At 44.0% G+C, this 27648-nt stretch overlaps 2 protein-coding genes across 2 annotated transcripts; one reads left to right on the top strand and one right to left on the bottom strand.

Annotated features, from left to right (window-relative positions):
• Positions 1-204: 204 nt before the first annotated feature.
• polr2b (RNA polymerase II subunit B) lies at positions 205-15916 on the top strand. Its single transcript, XM_061253228.1, has 25 exons — positions 205-336; positions 819-891; positions 997-1147; positions 1605-1717; positions 2139-2358; positions 2446-2604; positions 2783-2947; positions 3288-3484; positions 3869-3988; positions 4597-4783; positions 5516-5659; positions 6160-6299; positions 6775-6886; positions 7141-7295; positions 7859-8057; positions 8609-8777; positions 8902-8998; positions 9158-9252; positions 9583-9833; positions 11383-11472; positions 11945-12052; positions 12769-12882; positions 13432-13592; positions 14124-14319; positions 15588-15916. The coding sequence occupies exons 1-25, from the start codon at positions 318-320 to the stop codon at positions 15675-15677; spliced, it is 3525 nt and encodes a 1174-aa protein (XP_061109212.1). The 5' UTR covers positions 205-317; the 3' UTR covers positions 15678-15916.
• A 497-nt stretch (positions 15917-16413) lies between these two features.
• igfbp7 (insulin-like growth factor binding protein 7) lies at positions 16414-27538 on the bottom strand. The gene is made up of 5 exons (XM_061251581.1): positions 26829-27538; positions 21867-21976; positions 18521-18628; positions 18189-18315; positions 16414-17530 (listed from the first exon to the last, which is right to left on the bottom strand). The coding sequence occupies exons 1-5, from the start codon at positions 27259-27261 to the stop codon at positions 17502-17504; spliced, it is 807 nt and encodes a 268-aa protein (XP_061107565.1). The 5' UTR covers positions 27262-27538; the 3' UTR covers positions 16414-17501.
• Between the last annotated feature and the right edge of the window lie 110 nt (positions 27539-27648).

Below are 27648 nucleotides of genomic sequence, written 5' to 3'. Positions count from 1 at the left end.
ATGTTTTCCAGAATATTTTAATTAGGATGGCTCTAGTTTAAATATAATTGCAATACGTTTTTTTTCAGTTTGTTTAAGAAATAAATTAAAGTAAATGTGTGATAAGTTCTCAATTGGTTGTGTCGCAACCAAATAAACAATATTTACAGTGGGCATACGGGAAATGACGCAGTGACCATAGAGTTGATAGTTTCTTTATTCAGTGCGTAGGCCTACACATTGGAAAGTAGGTAGCGGGCACCAGTGTTTAGGACGAACACACACACATCGATACCCCTTTAACTGAGTATTGATTAGGTTGGCACTTATCAGAAACCATGTACGATCAAGATGAGGGTGAGTATGCTCGTTTTTGCTCGTTTGGTTTGTGATAAGAGAGTCAGCTTGATTCAGAAATTGAATCAAATCTGAGCTAGCTAGCGTTACCTAATATGGCGCCATCGCCATCATAACGTAGCTAGCTTGCTCACTTTAATTAAAATGATTTAATCTCCTATTGTAAGGTTATGCATGAAAACACGCTGACATATAACGCTTAAAACTTGCTGATATGTTTCAGTAAGTATTTAGAAGGTTAGATAGCCTTAGACATTTTCACAATGCACAATTGAGTGTATTGCACAAACAGGAGCAGTCTTGTAATTTACTTTCTAAATGGATAAAACCTAACGTTATTGTACCGTGAAATTAAATAATTAGTAGCTAATAAAATGTGTTTCATTTGGCCACATTTAGGCGTCAGTACTGCAAAAGTAAGTTAGTGTTGAGTATTACATTCACAACAGCATAGTATTGAGTGATATTGTTTTCCACTGTAGATATCCAATACGATGAAGATGATGATGAAATCACCCCTGATTTGTGGCAGGAAGCTTGCTGGATTGTCATCAGGTAATATGGACCTCCAATAAATAAAAAAAATCCAAAAGGTTTCTTTTTGGTCTTGCTCCCAATCATAATGCACAAGCATGAACTCTGACTACATTGGTCTCTCAGCTCCTACTTTGATGAGAAGGGCCTGGTGCGGCAGCAGCTGGATTCCTTTGACGAGTTCATCCAGATGTCGGTCCAGAGGATTGTGGAGGACGCCCCGCCCATTGACCTGCAGGCCGAGGCTCAGCACACATCAGGGGAGGTGGAGGAACCGGTGAGTTTCCACAGTTTCCAGAGGGAAGGGAATAAAGGATGCACAAAGGAAGTATATAACAGTGTTACCACCATTCATTACATTACGTTTTGCAGGGGAAACATAAACGCGTATCCATAGTTGCAATGTAGCACAATGTTGCACGCACCAGGGTGAAATGAGAAATGGTGTTAGACCTGGCTAACAAGATCAAGTTGTATGCCCACATGTTATTCATTTGCTTTGTGCCTTTCTATAATAATAATAATAATAATAATAATAATAATAATAATAGTAATAATATTAATAATTAGTTTTTTAGCTGACACTTTTATCCAAAGCTACTTAGTTAATTTCACTAAGCAGGGGAAGAATCATGTTCAGTATAGCCGAGTTAAATTTGTTAAACTTGCATTCCTTGTTTGTCCTGGTAAAGTACTCATGACCTTTTCTTTTTTTAAACTCCTCCCTCTCTTAGCCGCGGTACCTGCTGAAGTTTGAACAGATTTACCTGTCCAAACCCACTCACTGGGAAAGAGATGGAGCGCCTTCGCCTATGATGCCTAATGAAGCCAGACTCCGCAACCTCACGTAAGGCCACCCGTCTGCCAGCCACCCTGATCTCTGAAACCCCACAACTCTGTGGAGGCTGATGGTCACATTTACACTTCAGTGTAGACCTTTAAGGGCTGATTTTATCAAAAGTGGCTCACAAGTAAGTGCATTCAACTGTCCTCAAACCAGACAATTGAGTACCGTAGACAAATCAAAGTTGATTGCAGAGACGAGTGATGTGTAAGACAAGTTTTTTGTTTTCTTTTATTATTATTATTTTTTAATCCTCTGCATGAAGTTAGTAGTTATACATTCAAGTCAAGCTTTTGGTTTTAATTTGAAGTGAAGTCACGTTTCCTGAATTTGGAGCCTGGTCAGTGTTTGCTTGCTTTTATTGTCATTAAGCAGTCGGTTGTTCAAACCCGATCGGTTATTAACATGGACTGTCTGCCCACAGGTACTCGGCACCCTTGTACGTCGACATCACCAAGACCATCATTAAAGAGGGGGAGGAGCAGCTCCAAACTCAGCACCAGAAGACCTTCATCGGCAAAATTCCCATCATGCTCCGCTCCACGTACTGCTTGCTCAGCGGCCTGACGGACCGTGATCTGTGCGAGCTGAACGAGTGCCCACTGGACCCCGGGGGTTACTTCATCATCAACGGCTCCGAGAAGGTGAAGGGCCCACCGTGGGGTGTCAGAGAGGTTAAAACACACTGGAGAGGGCTGTGTCTTACAGACCCTTTCTATGTTTTTATATAGGTCCTGATTGCCCAAGAGAAGATGGCCACTAACACGGTGTACGTCTTTGCCAAGAAGGACTCAAAGTACGCCTACACGGGGGAGTGCAGGTCCTGCCTGGAGAACTCGTCCCGCCCCACCAGCTCAATCTGGGTCAGCATGATGGCCAGAGGGGGCCAGGTGAGTCTGGGGGCATGGCACCTGCTGGGGGGGGCTTAGAGATTTTAATTACTATGACCCAGTCCATCAATAGGTGACTTGTGAAGCTCCAAAGTACCAAAACCCACGTAAAAACCTGCAGACACTGCCTCGCCCCAGGACCAAATTAATTTCCTCTATTTTGGCTTTTGTCCCACAGGGTGTAAAGAAGAGTGCCATTGGTCAGAGGATAGTCTCCACGCTGCCCTACATCAGACAGGAAGTGCCCATCATCATCGTGTTCCGCGCCCTGGGCTTTGTGTCTGACAGAGACATCTTGGAGCACATCATCTATGACTTTGATGACCCCGAGATGATGGAAATGGTGAATTAATCCTCTTTGTGCTCAAATACACCGCTCAAGCTCTGTGGGGTAGCCGGCCTCATGTAATGGATTGGAGAATGGTTTCTATTGCTAGTTCAATGTTGGTTCTTTACATTCAATATGCATTCAAAACAGCCAAGCCCCTGTAGTTTCTCTCTGTTGTACATTTTAGATTTACTGTAAGACTGATCTTTTGAATGGATTCTAAGTTTATGTTTGGCATTGAGTCACAGTTAACAGTGGACTAACACTTGGGCATGATTTGTTAAATGTGTTAACCCCCTCGCCCCTCCCTCCCTCCCTCACACACACACACACACACACACACACACACACACAGGTGAAGCCGTCCCTGGATGAGGCGTTTGTAATCCAGGAGCAGAATGTAGCGCTGAATTTCATTGGCTCTCGTGGTGCCAAGCCCGGTGTCACCAAGGAGAAGAGGATCAAGTACGCCAAGGAGGTTCTGCAGAAGGAGGTGCTGCCCCATGTGGGAGTCAGTGACTTCTGTGAGACCAAGAAGGCCTACTTCTTAGGGTGAGGGGACTGATGCCCTTAGAGTTAAGGAAAACTTTCCAGAGATTTTCCTCTTCATTCCTTTTCTCTCTGTCCCTCCCTCCTCTCACTTTCTCTCAATTATGTTTCTTTAGCTGCTCTTTCTGTTGTAGCTGCTCTCTCTATTATAGCTGCTCAGTGTTATAGCTGCTCTCTGTGTTCTAGTTGTTCAGTGTTATAGCTGCTCTCTGTGTTCTAAATGTTCAGTGTTATAGCTGCTGTCTGTTATAGCTGTTCAGTGTTTTAGCTGCTCTCTCTGTTATAGCTGTTCAGTGTTTTAGCTGCTCTCTCTTATAGCTGTTCAGTGTTTTAGCTGCTCTCTCTGTTATAGCTGTTCAGTGTTATAGCTGATCTTTCGGGTTGCAGGTACATGGTGCACAGGCTGTTGCTGGCTGCTCTGGGCAGAAGAGAGCTGGATGACAGGGATCACTATGGCAACAAAAGGCTGGATCTGGCCGGTCCGCTGCTGGCCTTCCTATTCCGCGGGTAAGAGCCCAAACTTCAGGCACTTTACTGCTATATATTGTAAATGCGTGTACATTTTGGACCATATAGCGATAAATATGTTTCACAACATTTACATTTTTTGCAGGATCTTAAAGCAGAAGTAGTTTTGTGGGAATGTAAATTAAATAAAAGTAAATTATTGGTGGATTGGAGGTGGTCTGGGAGGCACTGTGACCACAACCGTACGCAAGTGTAAATTCAAATGTGTTTTCAATCCACATATAACAACTCTGTAATCCGTTATATGTGTTCGTGTAGCTTCATGGACAAGCACATTTTCTTCATCGTAATGTTTGCCTAGAAGTGAATTTATCTTTCAAGTGAGAGGAGGGCGTGGCGAGTGGTTGTTTGAGCGGGAAGTGAGATCGGATTGTGATCGGATCTCAATGCTGTCACTGGCAATGCATATAAATGACTGGTGTAAATGTAATCTGGCTAAATCATATCTCAATACAGTCTGAACACAAGATGCATGCTAATGCCAGGGAGTCCTTGTGGCTGTAAAGGTTAACTTGTCCTTGCGTTTGCACAAGATAATGTTGTTAATGAGTTTTCTTTTTTTAACCTGTTTCTATTGATCGTTTCAGGATGTTTAAAAACTTGCTGAAGGAGATCAGGATATACGCGCAGAAGTTCATCGACAGAGGGAAGGATTTTAATCTGGAGCTGGCCATCAAAACCCGTATCATCTCCGACGGGCTCAAGTACTCCCTGGCCACCGGGAACTGGGGCGACGTGAAGAAGGCCCATCAGGCCAGAGCTGGGGTGTCCCAGGTAAGAGTTTGGAGGAGGGGGGGTAGAGTGTAGCGGGCCTGTAGCGTAGTGGTTAAGGCACATGACTGGGACCCGCAAGGTCGGCGGTTCGAATCCCGGTGTAGCCGCAATAAGATCCGCACAGCCGTTGGGCCCTTGAGCAAGGCCCTTAACCCTGCATTGCTCCAGGGGAGGATTGTCTCCTGCTTAGTCTAATCAACTGTACGTCGCTCTGGATAAGGGCATCTGCCAAAATGCCAGTATTGTAATGTAATGAGTGAGGGTGTCCCAGGTAAGAGTGTGGAGGAGGAGGAGGGGGATAGAGTGAGGGTGTCCCAGGTAAGAGTGTGGAGGAGCGGGGGTTAGAGTGAGGGTGTCCCAGGTAAGACTTCTTAGCATCAGACCAGCTAATGAAAGTGGTGGAACTCGCCCTGTGCAACTCAACATTGACCTCCCCCAACCCTGTATCTGGAGGTCTGCCATCCGTTAAATTTTCATTTCAACCATAATTTGCCACACCTGATTTTACTAATTAGCAACTCAACAAGATTTCTAGCTGTTGAACAAGGTGTGCTTTGTTCGGGTTGGAGTGAAAACTTGCAGGATAGTAGCAATCTCCAGCAACCGCATTGGTTACCAGTGCTCTCGATGAAGTCTGGGTTTTAGACCCTGTGCTTGAGACTGGCTCTAGATTAAGACCCTGTGAATCAGTGAGTGAATGCTGAAAGTGCTGCGCTCTCGTCTCCTCTGCAGGTGTTGAACCGGCTCACCTTTGCCTCGACCCTGTCCCACCTCCGGCGCGTGAACTCCCCCATCGGACGGGACGGCAAGCTGGCCAAACCCCGGCAGCTCCACAACACTCTGTGGGGCATGGTGTGCCCTGCCGAAACCCCAGAGGTACGATGGGAAATCCAGCTCTGTTCCAGGCGCACTTGGTAACACGTTGAGTACCTGAGTGTCTGCGACGTGACTGGTCACGTCGCCCTCTACTGAATAAAATTGTGCCTTTATTGAGGAGACTTTGGTGGCTACCTCAGCAAGCAAACTAAAGTAGATCCATGTTTTCTGAGGTGAGATATGAAATCCACAAACAAAATTATCCCTACATACAAATTTTCAAAGATTTACGGCTTTCCTTTACAAAGGTGTGGGCCTCTAAACATCACATTTCGTGTATGTGTAAGAAGCTCAAGTTTTCTGGAATTTTATATCTCATAATTGCCTACCAACACACCGAAAAAGAGAAATCCAACAGGTGCTGTGGTGCAACCTCCTGGAGTTGTTATGGAATCCTTTGAGTTGATTTGATACCATCATATCAGAGAGTTAGAATGATTAATTTGAGTACAGGTGAATTTGTTCTTGAATGGTGAGGTAATTTGCGTGATTTCCCACAGGGCCACGCTGTGGGGCTGGTGAAGAACTTGGCGCTCATGGCCTACATCTCTGTGGGCTCCCAGCCCTCCCCCATCCTGGAGTTCTTGGAGGAGTGGAGCATGGAGAACCTGGAGGAGATCTCCCCGGCCGCCATCGCTGAGTGAGTCCTGCTCCCAACCAGCAGGGGGTAGCAACCACACAATCACCTTTTCACTTTTTTAAAGAAAAAAATATGCAAGGACAAGTAACAATGGGTAATGTTTACTCCATATACCATTACATTAAAGGTATTTGAATGTAGAACAGTGCTCTGGAGTTTAGTACTTTGCTACTTATGTCAGGTTAGGTACATTTCTGCCATTGCCCTTGACCAAGGCAATAACCTCTGGACTGGAGTTGATCCCTGGGTGCTGCTCTGTGGTTGCCCACTGCTGCTAAGTAATTAGGATGGGTCAAATGGACAAAATTCCCCATGGGGTTCAATAAAGTATATCTTCTCTTATTTCATTACCAGTTTCCAAAGAGTACCTTCATAGTAGTGTAATGAAAAGAGATGCACACCAGGTCTTGCCAAATCTCAAATGATTTGCTGCTGGAGTTTTGGTTCTAGGCCGGTTGTGTCCTGCTCCTTACAGTGCCACGAAGATCTTTGTGAACGGTTGCTGGGTAGGAATCCATAAGGATCCAGAGCAGCTGATGAATACCCTGAGGAAGCTCCGGAGACAGATGGATATCATCGTGTCTGAGGTACTCCGAAAACTGGCCTTCTCCCTTCAAACATAGTGGTTAAGAGAAGATGAGTCAATTATGGCATAATTTCAGATTGATTCTATATTCATTTTCTCATTGGTTTGCCCATAAGTTAAATGGCCATTGTTATGGGCTTGTTAGTCTGTGTGGGGGGAGTAGTCTAGCAGCTGGTGTCTGCAATGAGGCTTTAAGTTGTTTTTTTTCTCTCTTTCTCTGTCCCTCCCTCCTCTCTTGTCCCCCTCTCTCTCTAGGTGTCGATGATCAGGGACATTCGGGAGAGGGAAATCCGTATTTACACAGACGCAGGGAGGATTTGTCGCCCCCTGCTGATCGTGGAGAAACAAAAGCTTCTGCTGAAGAGGAGGCACATTGACCAGCTTAAGGAGAGAGAGTACAACAACTACAGGTGAGCTTCTCTCTCTCTCTCTCTCTCTCTCTCTCTCTCTCTCTCTCTCTCTCTCTCTCTCTCTCTCTCTCTCTCTCTCTCTCTCTCTCTCTCTCTCTCTCTCTCTCTCTCTCTCTCTCTCTCTCTCTCTCTCTCTCTCTCTCTCTCTCTCTCTCTCCTTTTTCAGAAATGTATTCAAACTTTATTTAACCAGGTGAGTCCCATTGTGATTACAAGATCTCTTTTTCTAGGGAGTCCTGACCCAGATAGCAATACAGTGTGGCAAACAACATAAAAGCAACAGGAAAACATATAGTAAAATATACAGTTGATGCTCACAATCGCATGCCTAAAAGACAAACAGCTAAGGAAGCAAATGGAACTTCAGCGGGTACTGATCAAAAGCTGTGATGTATTGAAAGCAACAGATTTAGCATCATGAGCCCTGTGATTGGTGGAGGCAGCCAACTGTGTTCCATGTTTTCTTTCTGATTGGTGGAAGCTGGTAAGGGAGATTTGCGTGTGCCCTGTAATTGGTGGAGGTGGCTGAGCTTGTTCTGTGGTTGCTCTGCGATTGGCTGCAGCTGGCAGGACCTGGTGGCCAGCGGGGTGGTGGAGTACATCGACACTCTGGAGGAGGAGACCGTGATGCTGGCCATGACCCCCGATGACCTGCAGGAGAAGGGCGTGGCCTACTGCTCCACCTACACCCACTGCGAGATCCACCCTTCCATGATCCTGGGTGTATGCGCCTCCATCATCCCCTTCCCTGATCACAACCAGGTAAGGCCTTAGCCCCTCCCGTCCTTCCCCCAGCCAATCGGGGCAAAGTCTGTTGCTTAAAACTTTATCAAGCACCGGAAGTAGTTGGACTCCTATACCTCACAATAGCTGCTCAACGATTTCAGTTCTTGTCTTTATGCATTTTATTATTCTTTTCACAGTTTTCCCATTCCATTCATTGTACTGTGCTTAATTTGTAGTCTAGAGATCCATTAAAGTATTCCATGCATTGGCATGTATTCTTTTTTAAATTATGTGTTTGAATATGTTATACCTGTTTTCTTGATTTTATTTTGTGAGTTCTACCTCTGCTACAAAATAGCTGATAGATACGTTCGATGTTGAGTGAATTTGATAGTGTATGCAACATGCGGTACTGGTCCTTCAACTAGGTTCATATTTGGGGAAGTATTAGCTTTGATTAATGTGTTTTTCCACTACTGTAAAATATTATCTTGCCGTACGCACTGCAATGTGCCTTGTATTTGCGCTGTTACCTGATGTTAATTGGTCTAAATCAATGTTAATCCTTTCCGCTCTTCCTCATACAGTCGCCCAGGAACACGTATCAGTCCGCTATGGGTAAACAAGCCATGGGCGTGTACATCACCAACTTCCATGTGCGCATGGACACCCTGGCCCATGTGCTGTACTACCCACAGAAGCCCCTGGTGACCACCCGTTCCATGGAGTATCTGCGCTTCAGGGAGCTGCCAGCAGGTGGGGCTGCTTCCCACGTCAAACTGGAGTCCCATTTCTCTTACCACTGCAGACTACATTTGCTTTTAATGAGGGAAACCAGTGTTTGTATGGTTGTAATACTGTTTTTAAAATATCTCTGCAGGCATCAACTCTATAGTAGCCATTGCTTCTTACACCGGGTACAATCAGGAAGACTCCGTCATCATGAACCGTTCTGCTGTTGACCGTGGTTTCTTCAGGTAAGGGCAGGTGTCCAATCTCCAGCATCTGTAGTTTGCATAGCACTGCTGCATTTTGATGTGATATGAAGATAAGTTTGACATGGGAATATTAGAGATTTGGTATAAACTAACCAGATGGTCAGCACTTTTGTACAATCAAATGCTCTGTCGTTCCAGGTCTGTGTTCTACCGTTCGTATAAGGAACAGGAGTCCAAGAAGGGCTTTGACCAAGAGGAGATTTTTGAGAAACCCACACGTGAAACTTGTCAAGGTGAGTCAGTAGAATTCTTCATATCATAGTGTCTTTTTAGACAATTTGTCTGTGTGCGTCTCTTGTGGAAACCATTTGAGGTTATATGGTTGTGCAGTACATTAACCCTTTCAGTCGACGTATGTCACTCTCAACTTTACACCTTTTCAACCAATCAAAATGTCTGCTATGCTATTGTTTTGAGCCCCTATTAAAACCCTACATCCACTAATTCTCAACTTTCTCAACCGAAGCCAAAAAAAAGCATTTTGGTGGTGCCATATTGGGCTTGGGGACCCAAAGGGTTAACGGCAGAGAAGTTTCTAGAAGTTCACCGTGTCCCCTCTGTAGGCATGCGGCACGCCATCTACGACAAGCTGGACGACGACGGGCTGATCGCGCCGGGGGTGCGCGTGTCCGGGGAGGACGTGATCATCGGCAAGACGGTGACTCTGCCCGAGAACGACGACGAGCTGGACAGCACCAACCGCCGCTACACCAAACGCGACTGCAGCACCTTCCTCCGCACCAGCGAGACCGGCATCGTAGACCAGGTCATGGTCACCCTCAACCAGGAGGGCTACAAGTTCTGCAAGATCCGGGTGAGTCGCCCGAACGACCTGGGTCAAATACTTCACTGTTACGGATTCAAATACGTTTGGGTCCAAAACAATTACGTAATTGACCCAGTTCTGAATTACTCGACAGCAATGTGTTGCTCTTTTTCTTATCTTTCCTATAAAGAAAGTGGCCAGTCCACCCTCCTTGTGGACTTATTCACTGTATTCATACGGGGAAGGCACAGAGGGTTACAGATACAGACGGGATCACAATTCAGTAAACCCCCAGCTGTCAGGATTAGGCCCCGTATACAGCTTGACTCAGCGGCCTTGTGGCCAGGGGCTGTTTCCATCCACAGCTGCGCGCACTTGTGCTAGAAACGTGCCAGCGTGCGTCTGAACACTTTCAGCTGCACACAAACCGTCATGATGCACAGCAGTGGAGGCTCCTGAGCTCAAAATCAAACAGGCAGAAAACATCCCTTTAAACGAATTATTGGTCTTGACCTGTTTTTAGTCTTTTTCTTGATTAACAATGTGATTAAGTCACAAAGTGTTGGTGCTATCACGTACACTTCACTCAATTAGTTAGAACAGAAACTCTTTATTTGAGCACATTTCAATTGACATTATTCAAATTTGTTGATAGCCTACATGTAGTGCAAATGTAGTCATTTCAACAATTGAGCTCAGGTTAGCCTTTATTGCAACGCAGTGGCCTAGATTTTTTTGTGCATGCTGTAAATACAACATCGTCCCTGTGAATTGAATTACATTCTGCAGACTCTAGAGTTTGTAATGCAAAGTGTCTGAAATTGAATTGATTAATCTCTCTAATATGGCGCGAAGAAAGAAGCTGTGTTTACCTGCCTATTGATTCCCATCAGTGATAAATTTGATTAACAAGGTAAACGATTGAAAACGGGTCGAGACTAATATTTAGTTCAAGGGGATATTTTCTGCCTGCTGGATTTTGAGCTCAGGAACCACCACTGATGTAGAGGTGTGGGAGTAAACACAGGGCGTGTTCATGTAACATACTAGCGCTTAATTGTAAACACAGCTAGACGCACACATGCTCATGAGGTGCGGTGTGCTAGTTTGTGCTTCTGGACTGTGTTTGTGAGTCTGAATACGGCTGACTGTACACACATGCTAATGAAACGTATGTAGATAGTGATGTAGAAACATGAATTTGAAACATGCTAGCATGTTTGGTGTACATGCAATCAGTTTTGCATGTGCTGATGAAAAATGCCTTTGTGATTAAAGCCGACTGGAAACGTGTAATCCTCTTTAAGACCTTAAGTGTGGAGAGGTCACCTCAGTTCAGAGGTGTTTTTATTTTTTTATTTTTTTAAGTAAATCTCTCAGAGCTGTAAAGCAGCCAGGCGTTACTTGTATCAAAAGTTTAGAGAGGCTGCCAGACCCTTGCATGTCTATAAAGCTGTGAAGCGTGCATTGCTACACGCGCAAGACAGCGTGGCGTTTCTGAGCTCGGAGGCGTCGACTCGCTCACGCCAGGACGAGCCAGGGCAGTTTCCCCTCCGCCCGGACTTGAACCCTCCTCCCTCTCCTTCGCCTCCCGCAGGTTCGGTCCGTGCGGATCCCTCAGATCGGAGACAAGTTTGCCAGTCGACACGGACAGAAAGGAACCTGCGGTATCCAGTACAGGCAGGAGGTAAAGAGCCGCTAATCCCTGTTTTCGCTGTGAAGACACCGCCCTGTATTCAAAAAGCATTTCCCCTTAACTTTCATTTACATGTAAATGCCTGCGTTACTATTTTTCAAAGTGTCAAAAAAAGAATACGCACTTCTTTTAACTTAAATTTAAGGACAACAGTCACCATTTCTTTATACTGACATGAACTGGAACCTTGAATTTGATATGGGAGTGTTTCTTGTCTAAACTGAAGTGTGTTAAATCTGCATTTCTTAACTTCTGAAAACAGGAAATCCTTTCTTTAAACACGGAATTCCTGTGCCTCTGAGGCAACACCATCCACAGTTATCCAGCGTATCCAACAGAACACATACAAGACCGCAGGACTAGTCCTACACGACTGTAGGACCGGTTCTACACGACGGAAGTCTAGATTAGTGTGGGTGCATATGTATGAACAGGTCTGTATTCATATTTTATTCTTCCTCAGGACATGCCTTTCACGTGTGAGGGCATCACACCTGACATCATCATCAACCCCCACGCCATCCCCTCTCGAATGACAGTCGGCCATTTGATCGAATGTTTGCAGGGGAAGGTACAGCGCCTCCTAAAGTTCACTCTTTTCTAAAGTCCTCTTTCCTATTCTCTTCCTAAAGTCCTCTCCACTCTTTTCCTCTTAACTCCTCATCTTCTCTCTCACCCTGTTGGTCTCAGTTGCTTTGCTTGGTATGAAATGAAATTACTGTCTCACTTTACAATAAGGTTGCATGAATTGGCATGAACTAATGTAGTTAACTTTGTAGCGACTGAAACGTTGAGCTGTTCAGCTTTGTTTATGTATTTGTGCATCATGAAAAGATGTTTCATGAATACAACTACATTAGTTCATGCCAATTCATATGGGTGACCATATTGGAATGAGAAAGCCAGTTAATACATCTGTTAATGCTTAAGTAATTGTATATTTATCCTAAGGTTTACTAATGTATAAATATTCATCTAACTAATACATTAGTTGGGAGTTAAGAAATGCATTAACTAATGAAAAGTGAATTTCATGCTTAATTAATGCATTTGTAAATCATTCATTCATGTTAACAACTACATTTGTTAATGCCAATTCATGTGACCTAATTGCAGTGTTACCAAAATTACAATGGCTGTCACACTGATAACTGCATGGTCATTGTGCCATGTTCTTTGCCTTTAGTTTGTGCTCTTTTGTAAAGTTGCTCTGGGCAAGAGCGACGGCTGAACGCCCAAACGTGCTGGAACGATGTCAGAGTTCACCCTTCTCTGCTTTTCCCCCAGGTATCAGCAAACAAAGGCGAGATCGGCGATGCCACGCCGTTCAACGACGCCGTGAACGTGCAGAAAGTGTCCAACCTGCTGTCAGAATACGGCTATCACCTGAGAGGCAACGAGGTGAGCTCGCTTTTACCCTGTATTCTTCATTATAAATAAATAGTTTGTTATTTAGCTGATAATTTTCTCCGAAGCGACTTAGTTGATTAGACTAAGCAGTGGGACTACATCATTTGTATCTTTTCAATGTTGATATGACAGCAACAGGGCCATGCTGTTTCCATGTTGTAGATAAAAACATGACTACAAGATAAAGAGCAAACACATAAGCGATGCATTTTTCAAAACTAATATGCAACTTTTAACCAACATTGAATAGATACAAGTGATATTTTTTCTCCCCCAGAAGCATTTCACTGAAGTTTGGAGTTGTGTTACCATGTCAAGTATGATTAAAGATGAAAAGAAGGAACGAAACCTACTGCCGCCGGCCAAAGATAGGTCTTATTATGCTAAAGAAACTACTTGATGTACTGCGATAGCTATATCACACAGCCGTATTAGCCACTAGGCTACAGGCTGCCCAACTCCAGGAACCCCAGGGGCCTGCTGTGAACCCCAGGGGCCTGCTGTGTGCCCTCTGACCCCTCCTTTGGCTGTGTGACGCAGGTGCTGTATAACGGTTTCACCGGCCGTAAGCTCACCTCCCAGATCTTCATCGGACCCACCTATTACCAGCGCCTGAAGCACATGGTGGACGACAAGATCCACTCCAGGGCCCGCGGGCCAGTGCAGATCCTCAACCGGCAACCCATGGAGGGTCGATCCCGGTGAGAACCCCCCGTGTGTGCTGGTGTGGTGGGACAGATGGGTGGGCCTGTTTAATGCGGGTTTGTAAGGATTCTCTGTAAACCCAGCTTGCTACACTGAGGGTTCGGGGCTGGGTTGCAGTGAACTGCCATTTAATTTCAGTTTGGTTCATTAATTGGTAAGTTCCCCTGAGTATCGGTCTGTCAATCTCCAGTCCTGGTTGCCCCTATTGTCTGCTGGTTTCTTTAATCAAAATGTGGCTTTAGTGTTCTGAGAGACGCTAAAAACTAGCCTACACTACAGCCCTTACGGGCTAGAATTTGAAATGTCAGTCGTGGGTATGTTTTGAGGGCTTTTCACTTCATTTCCGTATGTGACTTCAGAAGAATTCGGCCTGTATGCCCCCCCCCCCCGTGTGTGTGTGTGTGTGTGTGTGTGTGTGTGTGTGTGTGTGTGTGTGTGTGTGTGTGTGTGTGTGTGTGTGTGTGTGTGTGTGTGTGTGTGTGTGTGTGAGAGATTGTGAGAATGATTGTGATTTCTCTGGCACTCAGGGACGGGGGCCTGCGTTTCGGGGAGATGGAGCGTGATTGTCAGATCGCCCACGGGGCAGCGCAGTTCCTGAGAGAGCGCTTGTTCGAGGCGTCGGACCCCTACCAGGTGCACGTGTGCAACCTGTGCGGCCTGATGGCCATCGCCAACACCCGCACGCACACCTACGAGTGCCGAGGCTGCCGCAACAAGACACAGGTACGCACGCTCGCAACAAGACCCAGGTACGCACGCTCACAACAAGACCCAGATACGCACGCTCACAACAAGACACAGGTACGCACGCTCGCAACAAGACCCAGGTACGCACGCTCGCAACAAGACCCAGGTACGCACGCTCGCAACAAGACCCAGGTACGCACGCTCGCAACAAGACCCAGGTACGCACGCTCGCAACAAGACACAGGTACGCACGCTCGCAACAAGACACAGGTACGCACGCTCGCAACAAGACACAGGTACGCACGCTCGCAACAAGACCCAGGTACGCACGCTCGCAACAAGACCCAAGGAACGCACGCTCGCAACAAGACCCAGGTACGCAACAAGACCCAGGTACGCGCGCTCGCAACAAGACCCAGGTACGCATGCTCACTGCCGCCCCCTGGAGGGCGGAACTGCTATGCCGCTCTGCATTCTTACGCCTGCTACTGGTGCGTACATTACATTATAGTCATTTAGCAGATGCTCTTATCCAGAGCAACGTATAATAAAGTGCAAATCAAAACCAGGGACAAGTGTGTTGAAGACCCTAGAGGAAAGTACAGTTCCAAGTCCTAGAATGATCACATAGATACTTGAACCCTTGAAGAGTACACCAATTTTAAAACTAGCATACCCTGAATACTTAAATAATTTTACATAAGTGATATTATAACCTATGGCATAAAATGGCTCATTATAGCTGGGTAGAACTACTGCCCCGGTAGAGTACAAATACTGCCCCCTGAAGGGCTGAACTGCTATGCCACTATGCCTTCTTACAACTGCCCCTGTAGGGTAGAACTATTGCCCGATTAGTACTAATGCTCCGTGTAGAGCGTGACTGCTCTGCCACTACTGCTGCTCCCTGGATAGCTAATCCACTTTAAGGCAGAGGTTGTCTCCTAACCAGTGTCTCCTCATGGTCCAATGAAACAAAACATTTTGCGCATTTTTTAAGTTTATATTTTAAAGGTAACATGAAGATGAGGCAGGCAGATTTAATATGATTGGTCATTTCAATAAAATGAAAAATCGAATGAGGAAAAACAGTTGGTTAAAAATGTGCACACAGACACACACACGGACACACACACGGACACACACACGGACACACACACGGACACACACACGGACACACACACGGACACACACACGGACACACACACAGACACACACACAGACACACACACACACAGTTAGGGGCAGATGAAAAGGGAGAGCGCACTAACCAGGCCCGTTTTGTCCCTGCGTTTGTGTTTCAGATCTCTCTGGTGCGGATGCCCTACGCCTGTAAGCTCCTCTTCCAGGAGCTCATGTCTATGTGCATCGCCCCCCGGATGATGACCAGCTAGAGTTCGGGCCGGTCGACGGGACGTCCCTACATCAGAGTGTGATGAGGACGACCTGGGAGGCGCGGTTTTTAGGAACAGAATCCGTGATATTTAATGTGTTCTCGCAGTTAGCCACTGAGTTGGTTTACTTTTGGTGACAAAAGTATCATTTCTGTAGGGATGAGACTGAGAAGCAACGCAAAAGTGCGTTGGGTTTTTTGTTTTTGTAATATGTGGGAAATAAAGTCTGATTTCTAGTACGTTGGCAGTTTCCATTTCTTTGAAGAAAATATTTTGACTGATGTCCCTTTGCATTATGGGGGGTGGTCTGTATGGTGACATGCTTTCCTGACTTACCCGTGTGTCAGGTAATCCTGTCCATGTAGGTACAGGAGTCTGAACAACTTTGAGGTGAATCTGAATATGCGTTAATGCCCTTTAGACTCACACCGAAATGTCTGTGCCTAGTCAATACTCCAGTAAGACCAAACAACATTGGCTCAGGAGGTAAAAGTAGTCGTCTGGCAGTTGGAGGTTTGCCAGTTCAATCCTGCCCTGGGTGCGTCCAAGTGCAAGGCACCTAACCCCCAGTTGGTCCTGGCTTGATGGTTGGTGCCTTGCATGACACCAAATTGCCATTTGTGTGTGTGTGTGTGTGTGTGTGTGTGTGTGTGTGTGTGTGTGTGTGGCATCAATTGTACAGCGCTTTGGCCAAAGGTGCTATATAAATTCAGTAATTTACATTTAAGACCAAGTATAGATGTAAATGTATATTTATTAGTGAAAGAAAAGTACAATGTGCATTACATCATAAAAAAAATTAGTAGTCTCTTTCTTCACTGCTTACAGATTCAGTTCTTTCTGTCACTTTGAAGTAATGCCTAAATCCCCCAGGTTGAGTTAGAACAAGGGAACATAGAACAGCTAAAACAGTTAAACAACAAAAGCACCAGTAGTTTAATCTCAAAACTCTCAATACATGAGTAATGGGCACATTAGTTTCTTTTGGGTTTTCTTGTGCTACATTGTACACGCAAAGTGAACATCTTCGGCGGGGGAAAAGTTGGTCTAAAACTAGATTAAATAAATGCCTATAATGAGAAACGTATAAAAAGCAAATATCCCTGGCTATTGAAAAAAACAATACTGAAGTGCTTGCCCTCATCCTATTCCCTAAATTACCGCAAACCATCCGATATCCGACTTTCCGAGACCTTAAAAACAGTCTCGCAGTCCTAAATTGCTGCATGCCTTTTCCTGTCTGCTATACATTTCTTTATGCAATCCAAAGAAATATACACTGAGGGATTACAAACCATTGGAATTTCTCAGCTCTGTCTGGCAGTGGCTTGTCTATTCTCAATCTGGCCATTGGGTTAAAGAAGTAATTTCAGTGAATATGCACTTAAACCTGGAAACTGGTGGGTTAAACCTCCATGTTCTGCTGTCCCGAGACCTTATATAGAAAGGAATTTAGGATATGCTTGTTTATTGAGGTTCTTTTTTCTGTGTGAAATTTTTGAAGTGTGTGACCGATAGCACACAGCCTGAGCTCCAGTGTGCTGTACCCAGCTTCTCCCTCTGGCCAGTTGTGCCACTTTCAAACTGTGTTTTTTCACACCCCTCCCACAGACAGTTGTACACATTTTAATAAAAAAATATTTAAAAAGAGAAGAAAAGAAAATCTCTCTCATACACTGAAGATGAAAGGAATTGGGGGTTTGGGGGGTGGTCAGAGGTACATATGTGTGTAATGGGGGGAGGGGGAGGGTTCCAACTGCAGATCTCCGTCACCACTCCCGATCGCTCCAGAAGCTACCACCAGGGGGTGCACTGTTGCACACCTCACAGCTCCTCCTCCTTGCCGGCAGGAACTAAGAAAACAAGACCGAGAGTGGTCACTCATTTTAGTGGCTCTAAGTACATTTTGATCCAAGTAAATAAGGTACAGGAAATAGATCATTTATTTTTATTTTTTTCACATGGGGGGGAAAAAAACGTACAAAAGAAGATCGAATATGATGCACGTTCACATGTAATGGTAATAATGTAACAATAGTCTGGAATGTAAAGGAATTAGGTGTGTTGGTCCATAAAATTCCATAAAAGTTGACGTAATGCTTGTTCTCAGCATGCCCGTGTTTTCGCCTACAGCAGCGTTTAATGGGCTGTGCGGTTATGTGTGTGTGTCTGTGTGTGTTGGAGCGTGCAGGTACAGCTCCCCATAACACAGGCCTCAGGCAGCTCTCACCCCGCTGACAGACAGCCTGGGCACACTCCTGCTACATGTCCCAGCAAGATCCAGTGCATCGAAGGGACAAATGCCAATTCCTACACCTCTACACCCCTAAAATCTTCACCTGCAAACCCCAGGACCCCCACAACCCCCTGCACTCAAAACCAGTGATTTCCACTCTTTGCCGGAACCCTTATTCTAATGTGGTTCTGTAAGATATGGCATACTGTTATAGGCCTGCAGGTTGAGGTTTTCCAGGGCAGGTAAGAAGGAGAGATCCAGCCCATGGCACTCACCTTCTTTCTTGGGAATGTCGTCAAGGGATTTCACCACATGGATGATGCCCACAGCTGAAGCCTCGCCCTTGGAGTTGGTGGCATGACACTCGTAGGAACCATCCTCATCCTCGGTGAGAGGGGAAATCTACCAACCACACAGACATACGATCATCACCGTCACTCCAAATGTCTATGGTTTTAGTGGGACTGTGAGAATGGGGCAACTTCACTGGGATGTGCTGTCTTTTCTGTGTTCTGTTTGTCAGTTAATTTTTTTTCAGGTGTGTGTATGTTCTTCCTTGCATGTGTTCATGTGTGTGTGTGTGTGTGTGTCTGAGGGCAGTGCTCACCAGAACCCAGCCTGTAACCTCATGTTTCTCTGGTCCACCGCGGGTCTGGATAGCCAGGTTATCTTTATCACCAGGGAGCAGGTCAGTCTTTCCCTTGTTGCTGAGGATCTGGAGTAGATGATACAATAAAATATATTTTTCTGCTACTTTATAGTTTAAAAAGAGCCAGAGCTTTCCTGTCAAGAAAATGGCAAAACCCTCACACCTTCCTTATCTTTGACCCATATTAAACTTGTCATGAAATATCACAAACAAAAACAATAAAAAGCACTCCATCCAGAATGAAATATTTTGTAGTACTTTTACTTCAAGTATCTGAGCATGTATTAATAGCTCATTCTTTTTTAGCACTGTTTTACTGTTTTTTTTAAGCCATTTGTCTTCTGTTTGCGAAAGACTGGATAATGGACATTCAGAGAAGTTGTATCCCCATGTTCACAGACTTTTAAAACTGTGACTGTGGAGTATGTTGCTGGTGAGAAAGATCCCATCCTCTGATAATGTACTCTGCTCACACAATGTACACATTGTTTGCAGTAAAGGCACAGGGTAAAGGAATGCGAATTTAAGGTCAAGGTTCACATTCAAGCTACGGACCGAGTTATGCTGAAGTCACGAAGAGCTGCTGCATTTAGCCACGCACTGCCAAAGTAGCTTTGATCTTCCCATAATTCCCGCAATCGCTTGGAAGGACTGTGTCACAAATTCTCAACCCTGGCATCTGCTCTATTTTGTTGGAATTCAGTATGCGTTTCATAAATTCAAGCGGCTGAGTGGCTGACTGGCACAGTTAACTGAACTGGTTGCTGTTTTTGGGTATGGCCCTCTAGGATCAGAGTTGAGGTTCCCAGTGGTCTGTTATGTTAACGTCACTTGATGTAGTGGCAAACACGGTCATGCAAGACAACCATGTAACAAAGAGCAAAATAAAGGGAATGCTATCATTTTGGCAAGCATTGTGCCAAGCCAATCGCTCTGTATTCAACATTCAGACATCAGTGAATGATTATCACTTCAGTGTAGTTGTATATTTTTTCAACTTTCCTTAAATTCTGCTCCTGGCTGTCTTCACTGTGAAAACAAATGGCCTGTCAGATTTCAGCACAGACCGTGGCTTACGTTCCTTGAGATACACATCCCTGGCTCTCTACTTTTGCCATCGGCTGCTGGGTAAGGCAGATCAATGCTGTGCTGTCCAATGAGGTTATCTTATTTCATGGACTGTCTTACCCAGAATTCCTCACATACTGCACTACTAGTCAACTAAATAGCCCAATCCAAATGCTCTGAGGTAGTGTGCTCTCTCCCCCTTCCTTGCCTCCATGGTTATTTCACTAATCTGAAATGACGAATGATTAACTCAGTGTGATGTCTGAAACATTGCTTTCATCTGTCTATGCTTTAGAGGCAGGGGTGAAATATTTAGTCCAAATATGGGGTTGAAATGCATCCCAAGAACTGCAACCCTCTGGGGGGGGAGTCTGGGGGCATCCATTTTTAAAGGAACAGCTGTAAAATGATAATTTCTTGCTAATTCTATGGGCAGAATACTTCAGATTACTGGTCAGTATATCTCATTCACAACATGAAATCCCCATCTTTATTATCTCAAATTATTTTAATCATCATGCTACAATATTGGGGGGGTTATTTGGTTTGTTTGTAATATTGGCATAGATCATGCCATTGTCTGGAGGCTATTGTCCCTAATCTCCGGCATAAATGATGCCTTTGTCTGGGGGTCAGTTTAAGGAAGCAGAGGACACAGCTACGGATTCCAGTAGTGACCTCATCAACTTCCTTTGATGTCACACCCAGAGAACAGAGAGAAAAAATGAAGAGATCTGTTTTCTTCTGTATTTCTAAGAGACCATGCAATGTCACCTGCAATGTCTTTCAAATAACTCATTACGTTAATTAAATCTAATGGGCAAAATTTCTAAAACTAATAAGAAAACATCACCTCAAATAATGTGAATATCATCTTAAGGGATGCTAAATTCCATCTGTCTGTGTCTCATTTGCCACACAGACATCTTGTTTCTGTCAATTTGTTTCTTTAGGTTTTGCCGCTGTAAGAACTGAGTATCATTCAGACACAGAGTATCATGAAGAGCATACTCATTTGAATGACTTCCTGAGAAAGAAATAAGACAACAATGAGAAATGAGAAAAACATATTCTGTTATTACCATGGTCTGTGGATTCCCCACTGTGAGAACAAGAGTGTGCTTCCATCTCTCAAACACATCACCCCCCGCCTCCCCAATATTTTTCACCAGCCTTTCTTCTGGAACCTGGTTAACTCAATATTTCAATGTATACATTCCAAAAATATACAGTATATACTATCTCAAATGTGAAAAATGAATATAAATTGAAATTGAAATATTGGTGCATTTCTGTAAAAATGTGACTGTAATATCTGTTTGTGTCCATGTGATGGAATTGCTATTTCCTTTTCCCATACTCCTTCCTGTTTCCTCTGCTATTGTGTATGTGGCAGCTTATTAATGGTGTTGATCCTTTTTACACATCCTATGTTTTAACAGAGCCGTACTTAGGAATCAACAGCAGATAAATGAACTGAGCAAATACAGTTATTACTTATTACAATTAATGACACATGAAACTTTTTTGTTTGAAAAATCAATCGGAAATGAACCTGCAGCTTCTTCACATCCTGTTAAAATTATTAATTCACAAAATACTCAGTACCATCAGATATAGCCAGTTCTCCCCATTTCGTAGCCTATGTCTTATGCATTTATTTGTATTTGCATTCCGAAATCTTGCACATTCATCAACATTATTTGTGGACACATGTAGACTTCTCTCTCTGCACTCACACTTGGAAAATAGACTGGGGTGGAAAAGATATGCAATGCGTAGATTGTAAACTTGAAGCACAGGTTTTGTTATTGCTGGTTATTCTGAAAGCTAACATGGTAGATAGCAGAGTGGTGTATCCTTTTTAAATATGTGTAGGCAGGTTTGTTAATCAAGAGAAATTAATGAAAACAGGTTGAGATCAATGATTTATTTCAAGGAAAGTTTTGGGCCCCACCAATTTTGAGCTTTGAGCCTGAGGAACTTAATGTACAAAAATGCAATGTACAGAAAACAGCATTTGCTTTTTCAACCTTACTATCCTCAGTGTTAATAATTTGTTTACCCACCTGAAATTATTAAAGAACAAAAAGCTATCTTTGCTTGCAGAAGAGGCATATAAGAGAACACACTGTGCAGGCTACAGTCCCAGGCACAAAACTTTAAATGAACAGCCAGCAGCCTTTCGTAAGTAAGGCTTAGCCTCCCCCCTATCAAACTCAGTCACATTCTGTACCTTCTTCCAGGTGAGCACGGGGGTGGGGATTCCACTGGCCTCGCAGCTCAGGTACACCTGAGAGCCTGTAACGTTCCATACCTCTCCTGGCGCCGTGACGATGGTAGGAGCTGGGGGAGGGGGGAGAGAGGCAATGCGGACAGCTTCATATCTTACATCAATATCTGCTCGTCAATCAACACTCCTTCCAGGCAGGAATTTTCAAGTGAGTGGGTTGCTCATACTGCACACATTAACTTGATATATTATGTTCTCTGCTTTGGCACAGAGAATAAGAAGAGCCGGGGGGGTATATGTAGCCATGCTCTGTCACTGTGATACTCAAGATGGGCACCCAGAACCAGTGCTGGGTGGGGTGGTGGGTCATTTCGGTGAGGCAGAGCAGAGGACTCACTGTGAGGATGAACAGACACAAATGCAAGAAGGTTTCAAGTATTTAAAAGTATGGAAGAGCTTGATAGGACATGTAGCAGAGTCCCTTGGGGGGTGTTTAATCTCAGGTTTAATCTCAGGTTTAGAGCAGGATACTCTGGTGGAAAATCCAGGTTCAGAAAGTGAAAGTCCACCCCAGTATTTTCTTCTAATCACCTGGCTTTGCTAATTAGCACAATTCTTCAACCAGAAGGTAGAGCTAATTAATTAAATGAGCTGGCTGAGTTAATGGGTGGAAGAAACAGATGGCAGGACCTTTACTTTGTGACCCCTGGACTTTTCACCTCTGTTCCACCTCTGTTCTTTAGACTGTGGTTACATGACAACCTTTCTGAATATCTCGTTCCCCATCCATTCTGCTTCTTGTGTGTGTGCATGCATGTGTGTGCCTGTTTCTTCATCAGCAGCTGCCTATTAATTATATGAAAGAACATAAAAACCTGTCTTGCCTTATCTGGTGAACAACCAACCCTGTTTTGGAGCAATGCTCCATTATTCCTTTAGGCTATGTCTTTTAACGTTCTGCTTCACTGTCTGAAATTTTTACTCTGATATATAGTATATTACATTTTCCTTCCCTACTGAAGTTGCTGTGATAGATTTAGAAACCATGGAACCTGAACTTGCAGGTGTTCCCATATGCTGTGGTCAAAATCGCTTTGGCAATTTTACTGATGCTACTTAACAGATGTGACACTCAACATCTCAGGCTAGGTTTTGAAAGCTGTTAGCTGGTTGGCCAGTACAGACCAGCTCCCAGCTCGACATGGTTTAGCTGGTTGAACAGTTCAGACCAGTTCAAGCTATGTTGACCAGCTACCAGTTCAGCCAGGCTACCAGCACTAGCTGTTTGACCAGCTCAAACCCAGCTAGACCAGCTTCAGCTCTATTTCCAAGTTGCTCAAGCTGGAGGAAACCGGACCAAACTACATTCCAAATAAAATTCTGGAATTGTCACATAAACATGGAAAGCACTTCAGAGGCCAGTCCCAGTATCATGATCTGAGAGTTGTTTCAATTTCATTTGTAAACCAGACAAATACGTAAACTAAATAAACTGTCATCTCATATGGATTCCTTTCCCTTGAATGTTTGCTCTTCATTTCCTGTGCAACGCTACACAAACAGGAGCAGAAGCAAGTACGTGCGGGACCGTAAATATATTTGAACTCTGACCCCGTCTCTCCCGACAGTCATTTCACAGGGGTCTCCTTAGAGACATCCACCATAAATAAAGTTTTGAGTTATAGTTTTGTCATAGGATAGGATCTTGTCATTTTGCACGTCATGTTCAAATTCATCAATTATCCTTAATACTCCAAAGGGGCCTTTTATACATTTTTAACTGAAGCTGAGTCTACTTTTTAATCTTCTTTTCAATCTTCTTTTCATAACAGCCACATCTGAGACAGCAAGTATGCTTGTAGAAAATGTAGAAAAACTTTCATTCCTTAAATTCTGGTAAAGTTTGGAATATGCACCTGCAGATACTTCTCAATGATCCGTGTAACCAAATCTGTGCAAACATAGTACATTTTTCCATTGTTTCTCTTAAATGTGTCAGTAATTTGTTCGAATAGCAGATTGTTCACTTGTTCAAGCCACATGAATTTCAAAGTCAGTTCCCATAAAAAACACACAAAAAAAAACAATGCCAATCTAAATTAATAAAATTACGGCTTTTCAATTGTCAGGACGTATAATGGCAGCAAGGTATTCTGCTTTTCAAAAACAAACTGGGGCCTGCTTGGGCTAGCTGAAGTAAGAATCTGGGTTGGCGCTACTGGATAATGGCAAATTAGACCAGAGTAAGTCTGTGGAATGCAGCAGGCTCTGCTAACAGGCATATTTTCTTTATTATAAATACAACCTATTGACTGGTCAATCCCGTGCTGGCACACAGGGAGAATTAATCATGCCAGGGTTCGCTGAGCTAAAGAGACGGGCTTTGCCCTGTATCAACAGCACGGACTGTGTGTCCATAAGCGCCACGCTGTTGTTTGAGCAATGCTCACGTTCTTTCACGGCCCGAAATCCGCCATCGGCTGGAATTTCAGACACCCCGTCTGCCTCCCCCCGAATGAAACACCAATTAGTCATCTCCGCATTATTAACAGTCTGTGACTGCTCTGTTTGGGTGTGTTTTCGTGTTCTGCTATGATTGTGCGGCCATAGCCGGGTTTACAAGGTCAGCCAGGGCTCACTGAGCTTCATAATGAACACAGGAGTCGGCTACTGGGGTAGTACAATGTTAAAGACGTATCTTTTCTTATTTAACCTTTATTTAACAAGGTCAAATTAGTCAAACTGAGAGTGGCGTCTCTTGCAAGTGAGCCAAACAGATGCTATTCTACAGCCGGCATGTCTTTGGACTGCAGGAGGAAACCGGAGTACGCGGAGGAAAAGTACCCATGTAAGCACAGGACGAGCATGCAAACTCCACACGGAGAGGAATCCGGCTGGGACTCAAACCCAGAACCTTCTCCTTGCATGGCAACAGTGTTGACCACCATGCCGCCCAAATGGGCTTGTTACACAGAGTTTTCCTGTTCAATTCCTATCTAGGGCAATGCCATCATGTCCTTAAGCAAAGGTACTTTACCTGAGCTGATTCAGTAAACATCCATATGAGTAAATGGTGTGCATGTAAAAACAGGTAGCATAAGCTGTGTACTTAGTCAGTCATCAGCACATGAAATGAAGCATTAATTTGCGATATGAAATATTACGGTCTTTTCGTGCCAGCTGTGCAATCTTCCAGCAAATCATACTGACAGCATAACTGAGCATGACACGACGCGTTCACTGTGAATAGAAGAAGCCGATTGGTCGGCTGATGGCATGATGTCCCCATGTTTTTCTCCCACACACGGACAGTGCTTTGGGGGAAGGGGTTGGCAGTAATGCAGACCCAGGGCCCCTGAATCCATCATCACAGGGGTGAATTCCCACCCCAGGACCCCACTGGCAGAGGTATGCCATGTCCTGTGTATCCTAGGCACATCCAGATCCAGTTTCAGGGCTTTTGATTAATTTGAGGTTCCCCTTGAGTCAACAATCTCGATACAAACATCAAGGTCAAATATAAAATGTGAACTGCATTCTATGGTATGCCCAAACAATTCTGTGTACAAAGGTACTGTGGAGAGTGTTTGATGTGCAGGCTATTTTTAACATGCCTCTTGCATCCAACCCCAGCCATTCTCACGACCCCCACCGATGGGACCCCGCCCACAATTTGGGTCCTCATCGAAGATATGCACTTTCATTCTATGAGTGGGCAACATCTATGCTTATGACAGCTCCCAATTCTGCTCCATTGCTAAAGGTGAAAATCACTCTGCATGGCATGGAATCACACAAAAAATATGATTAAATAATTGCTACTGGCAATTCTTTCATCGTAGAAGCTTCTGCAAAACAAATGGAAAGACAGCTTCATTTTTGGATTCCATTACTTGACGTGACGTCAATTTATTTTGCCATATACACACTCCCATATTAAGTGAATGTACTATTTTTAGTTTGCAGCAATAGTTCAAAATGTTTTCAACACCTACGCTTAAGTGGCACAGATCATTGCGTACTGCTAGCGGCTATCCTCTAGCGCCGGTGTTTTCAACAGGGCGTCCGCACACTCCTGGGGGTCCTTGAGGGTATTGTCGGGGGTCCCTGGCCAGACTTAATGTGCAATGAATATAAACTTAGGCAAGTTTTTATGAAATGTGAAACATTTTTATAGTACAGGTATAACCCTTTGGTAACACTTTACAATAAGATCACATGAATTGGCATTAACTAATGTAGTTGTTAACATGAATTAATGATTTGCAAATGCATTAATTAAGCAAGAAATTCACTTTTCATTAGTTAATGTATTTCTTAACTCCTAACTCCTAAATGTATCAGATACATGAATGTTTATACATTAGGAAACCACAAGACAAACGTACAATTAGTTAAGTGTAAACAGATACATTAACTGGCTTTCTCATTCCAATATGAACTGGTATGAACTAATGTAGTTGTCAGCATGGATTCATGATGTACAAATACATAAACAAAGCTGAACAGCTTAATTATCTAACTACTGAAACGTTAACAACTACATTAGTGCATGGCAATTCATGTAACCTTATTGTAAAGTGTTACCAACCGTTTATATTAACTTATGATGCAGCCCTCTTGGTTAGAAAAGGTTTAAAAGCCCTGTTCCATTGAAAATAATGGTTTGAAATAAATATTCGTCGTGAAGCTGCGACAATGAGAATGGTGGGTAGGTGGTCAAAAGCCACGAACTCATCAGTAGTTGAAGGTTACTGCAGCCTTCTTAAGCACGTGCTAAAAAAAAGTATATTTCGGTCGACTTCTGGAATAGGGACGAGGATATATAATTATAGGGTGATAACTTAAATGACAGTAACTATTATAATAATAATAACAATACTACTACTACTACTACTACTACTAATAATAATAATAATAATAATAATAATAATAATAATAACAACAACAATAATGTATAATCACCTTGTGGACATTTTCCTTTATTCTGGACTTTAATCTCTGGCTTTTTTTGGTTGACGGCTTTCAGACTGGCCACTTTCAAATCACACCCGGTTTTGTAAGTCAATCCATCGCTGCCGCAAACTTCATAGTCGCTCTTGCAGACGCAAACTCCGAGTTTGCTTTTTTTAGCTTTGTCCGCTTTGTTGCTCTTGACGCACTCCATTCCAGCAGCGCATCGCTTTGCTGAGGACCCCCGCCCACCGCAAGGCTCTCCCTGACCGGCCGCGCACAGTGAACAGCAGCCGCAGGAATCCTGGACCGTGCCGAACTCGCAGCCGTCAGCTGGGAGAGGGTCGCAGGCAGAGGTATCGCAAGTGCCGCAGCCGCGGGGAACGCGGTCCGAAGCCGCGGTCATAAACGACGCGGACGCCACAAGAGCAAAAAACACCAGCATCTTGTCGTTCTAGGTGCGATCCTGTTTTGACAGCTCAGTTCTGCAACGGCTAATAGAGTAGCGCGTCGGTTTACAGTAGTTTTATTAGATGCTGACCCCGCCCAGGAGATACAGCCTTTCCCATTTTTTCATACTTTTATAAACAAGAGAGAAACCACAGAGAAAATTGTGATGGTTGTTGTGCCTTCCGAATGACTTGAATTAACAACACGTTTAAATGTAGCCTCTACTCGGATATTGTACACACTTGAGTTTTACAATTGGGTTCCACACAAAACAACACAGTATTCCATTTTAACAGCAACTTTTCTCCTCTTCATACCCTTTATAATTCAAGTAGACCCATTGGAAGTCAGGAATATAATTTTAAACACATTAAATTAATTG

Source organism: Conger conger, chromosome 8, assembly GCF_963514075.1.
Source record: "Conger conger chromosome 8, fConCon1.1, whole genome shotgun sequence".
NCBI lineage: Eukaryota > Metazoa > Chordata > Actinopteri > Anguilliformes > Congridae > Conger > Conger conger.
The sequence above is the reverse complement of the archived record's forward strand: the minus strand, read 5'-3'. Positions and strand labels throughout refer to the sequence as shown.

Excerpts from the sequence above, each read along its gene's own strand:
- igfbp7 (XM_061251581.1), bottom strand. The coding sequence starts at position 27,261 with ATGCTGGTGTTTTTTGCTCTTGTGGCGTCCGCGTCGTTTATGACCGCG. Across the intron at positions 18,629-21,866 it reads CCGTGCTCACCTGGAAGAAG|ATCCTCAGCAACAAGGGAAA; the intron begins GTACAGAATGTG and ends CATCTACTCCAG. Across the intron at positions 18,316-18,520 it reads AGGTTACAGGCTGGGTTCTG|ATTTCCCCTCTCACCGAGGA; the intron begins GTGAGCACTGCC and ends TGTGGTTGGTAG.
- polr2b (XM_061253228.1), top strand. Across the intron at positions 4,784-5,515 it reads CCAGAGCTGGGGTGTCCCAG|GTGTTGAACCGGCTCACCTT; the intron begins GTAAGAGTTTGG and ends TCTCCTCTGCAG. Across the intron at positions 12,053-12,768 it reads TCGAATGTTTGCAGGGGAAG|GTATCAGCAAACAAAGGCGA; the intron begins GTACAGCGCCTC and ends CTTTTCCCCCAG.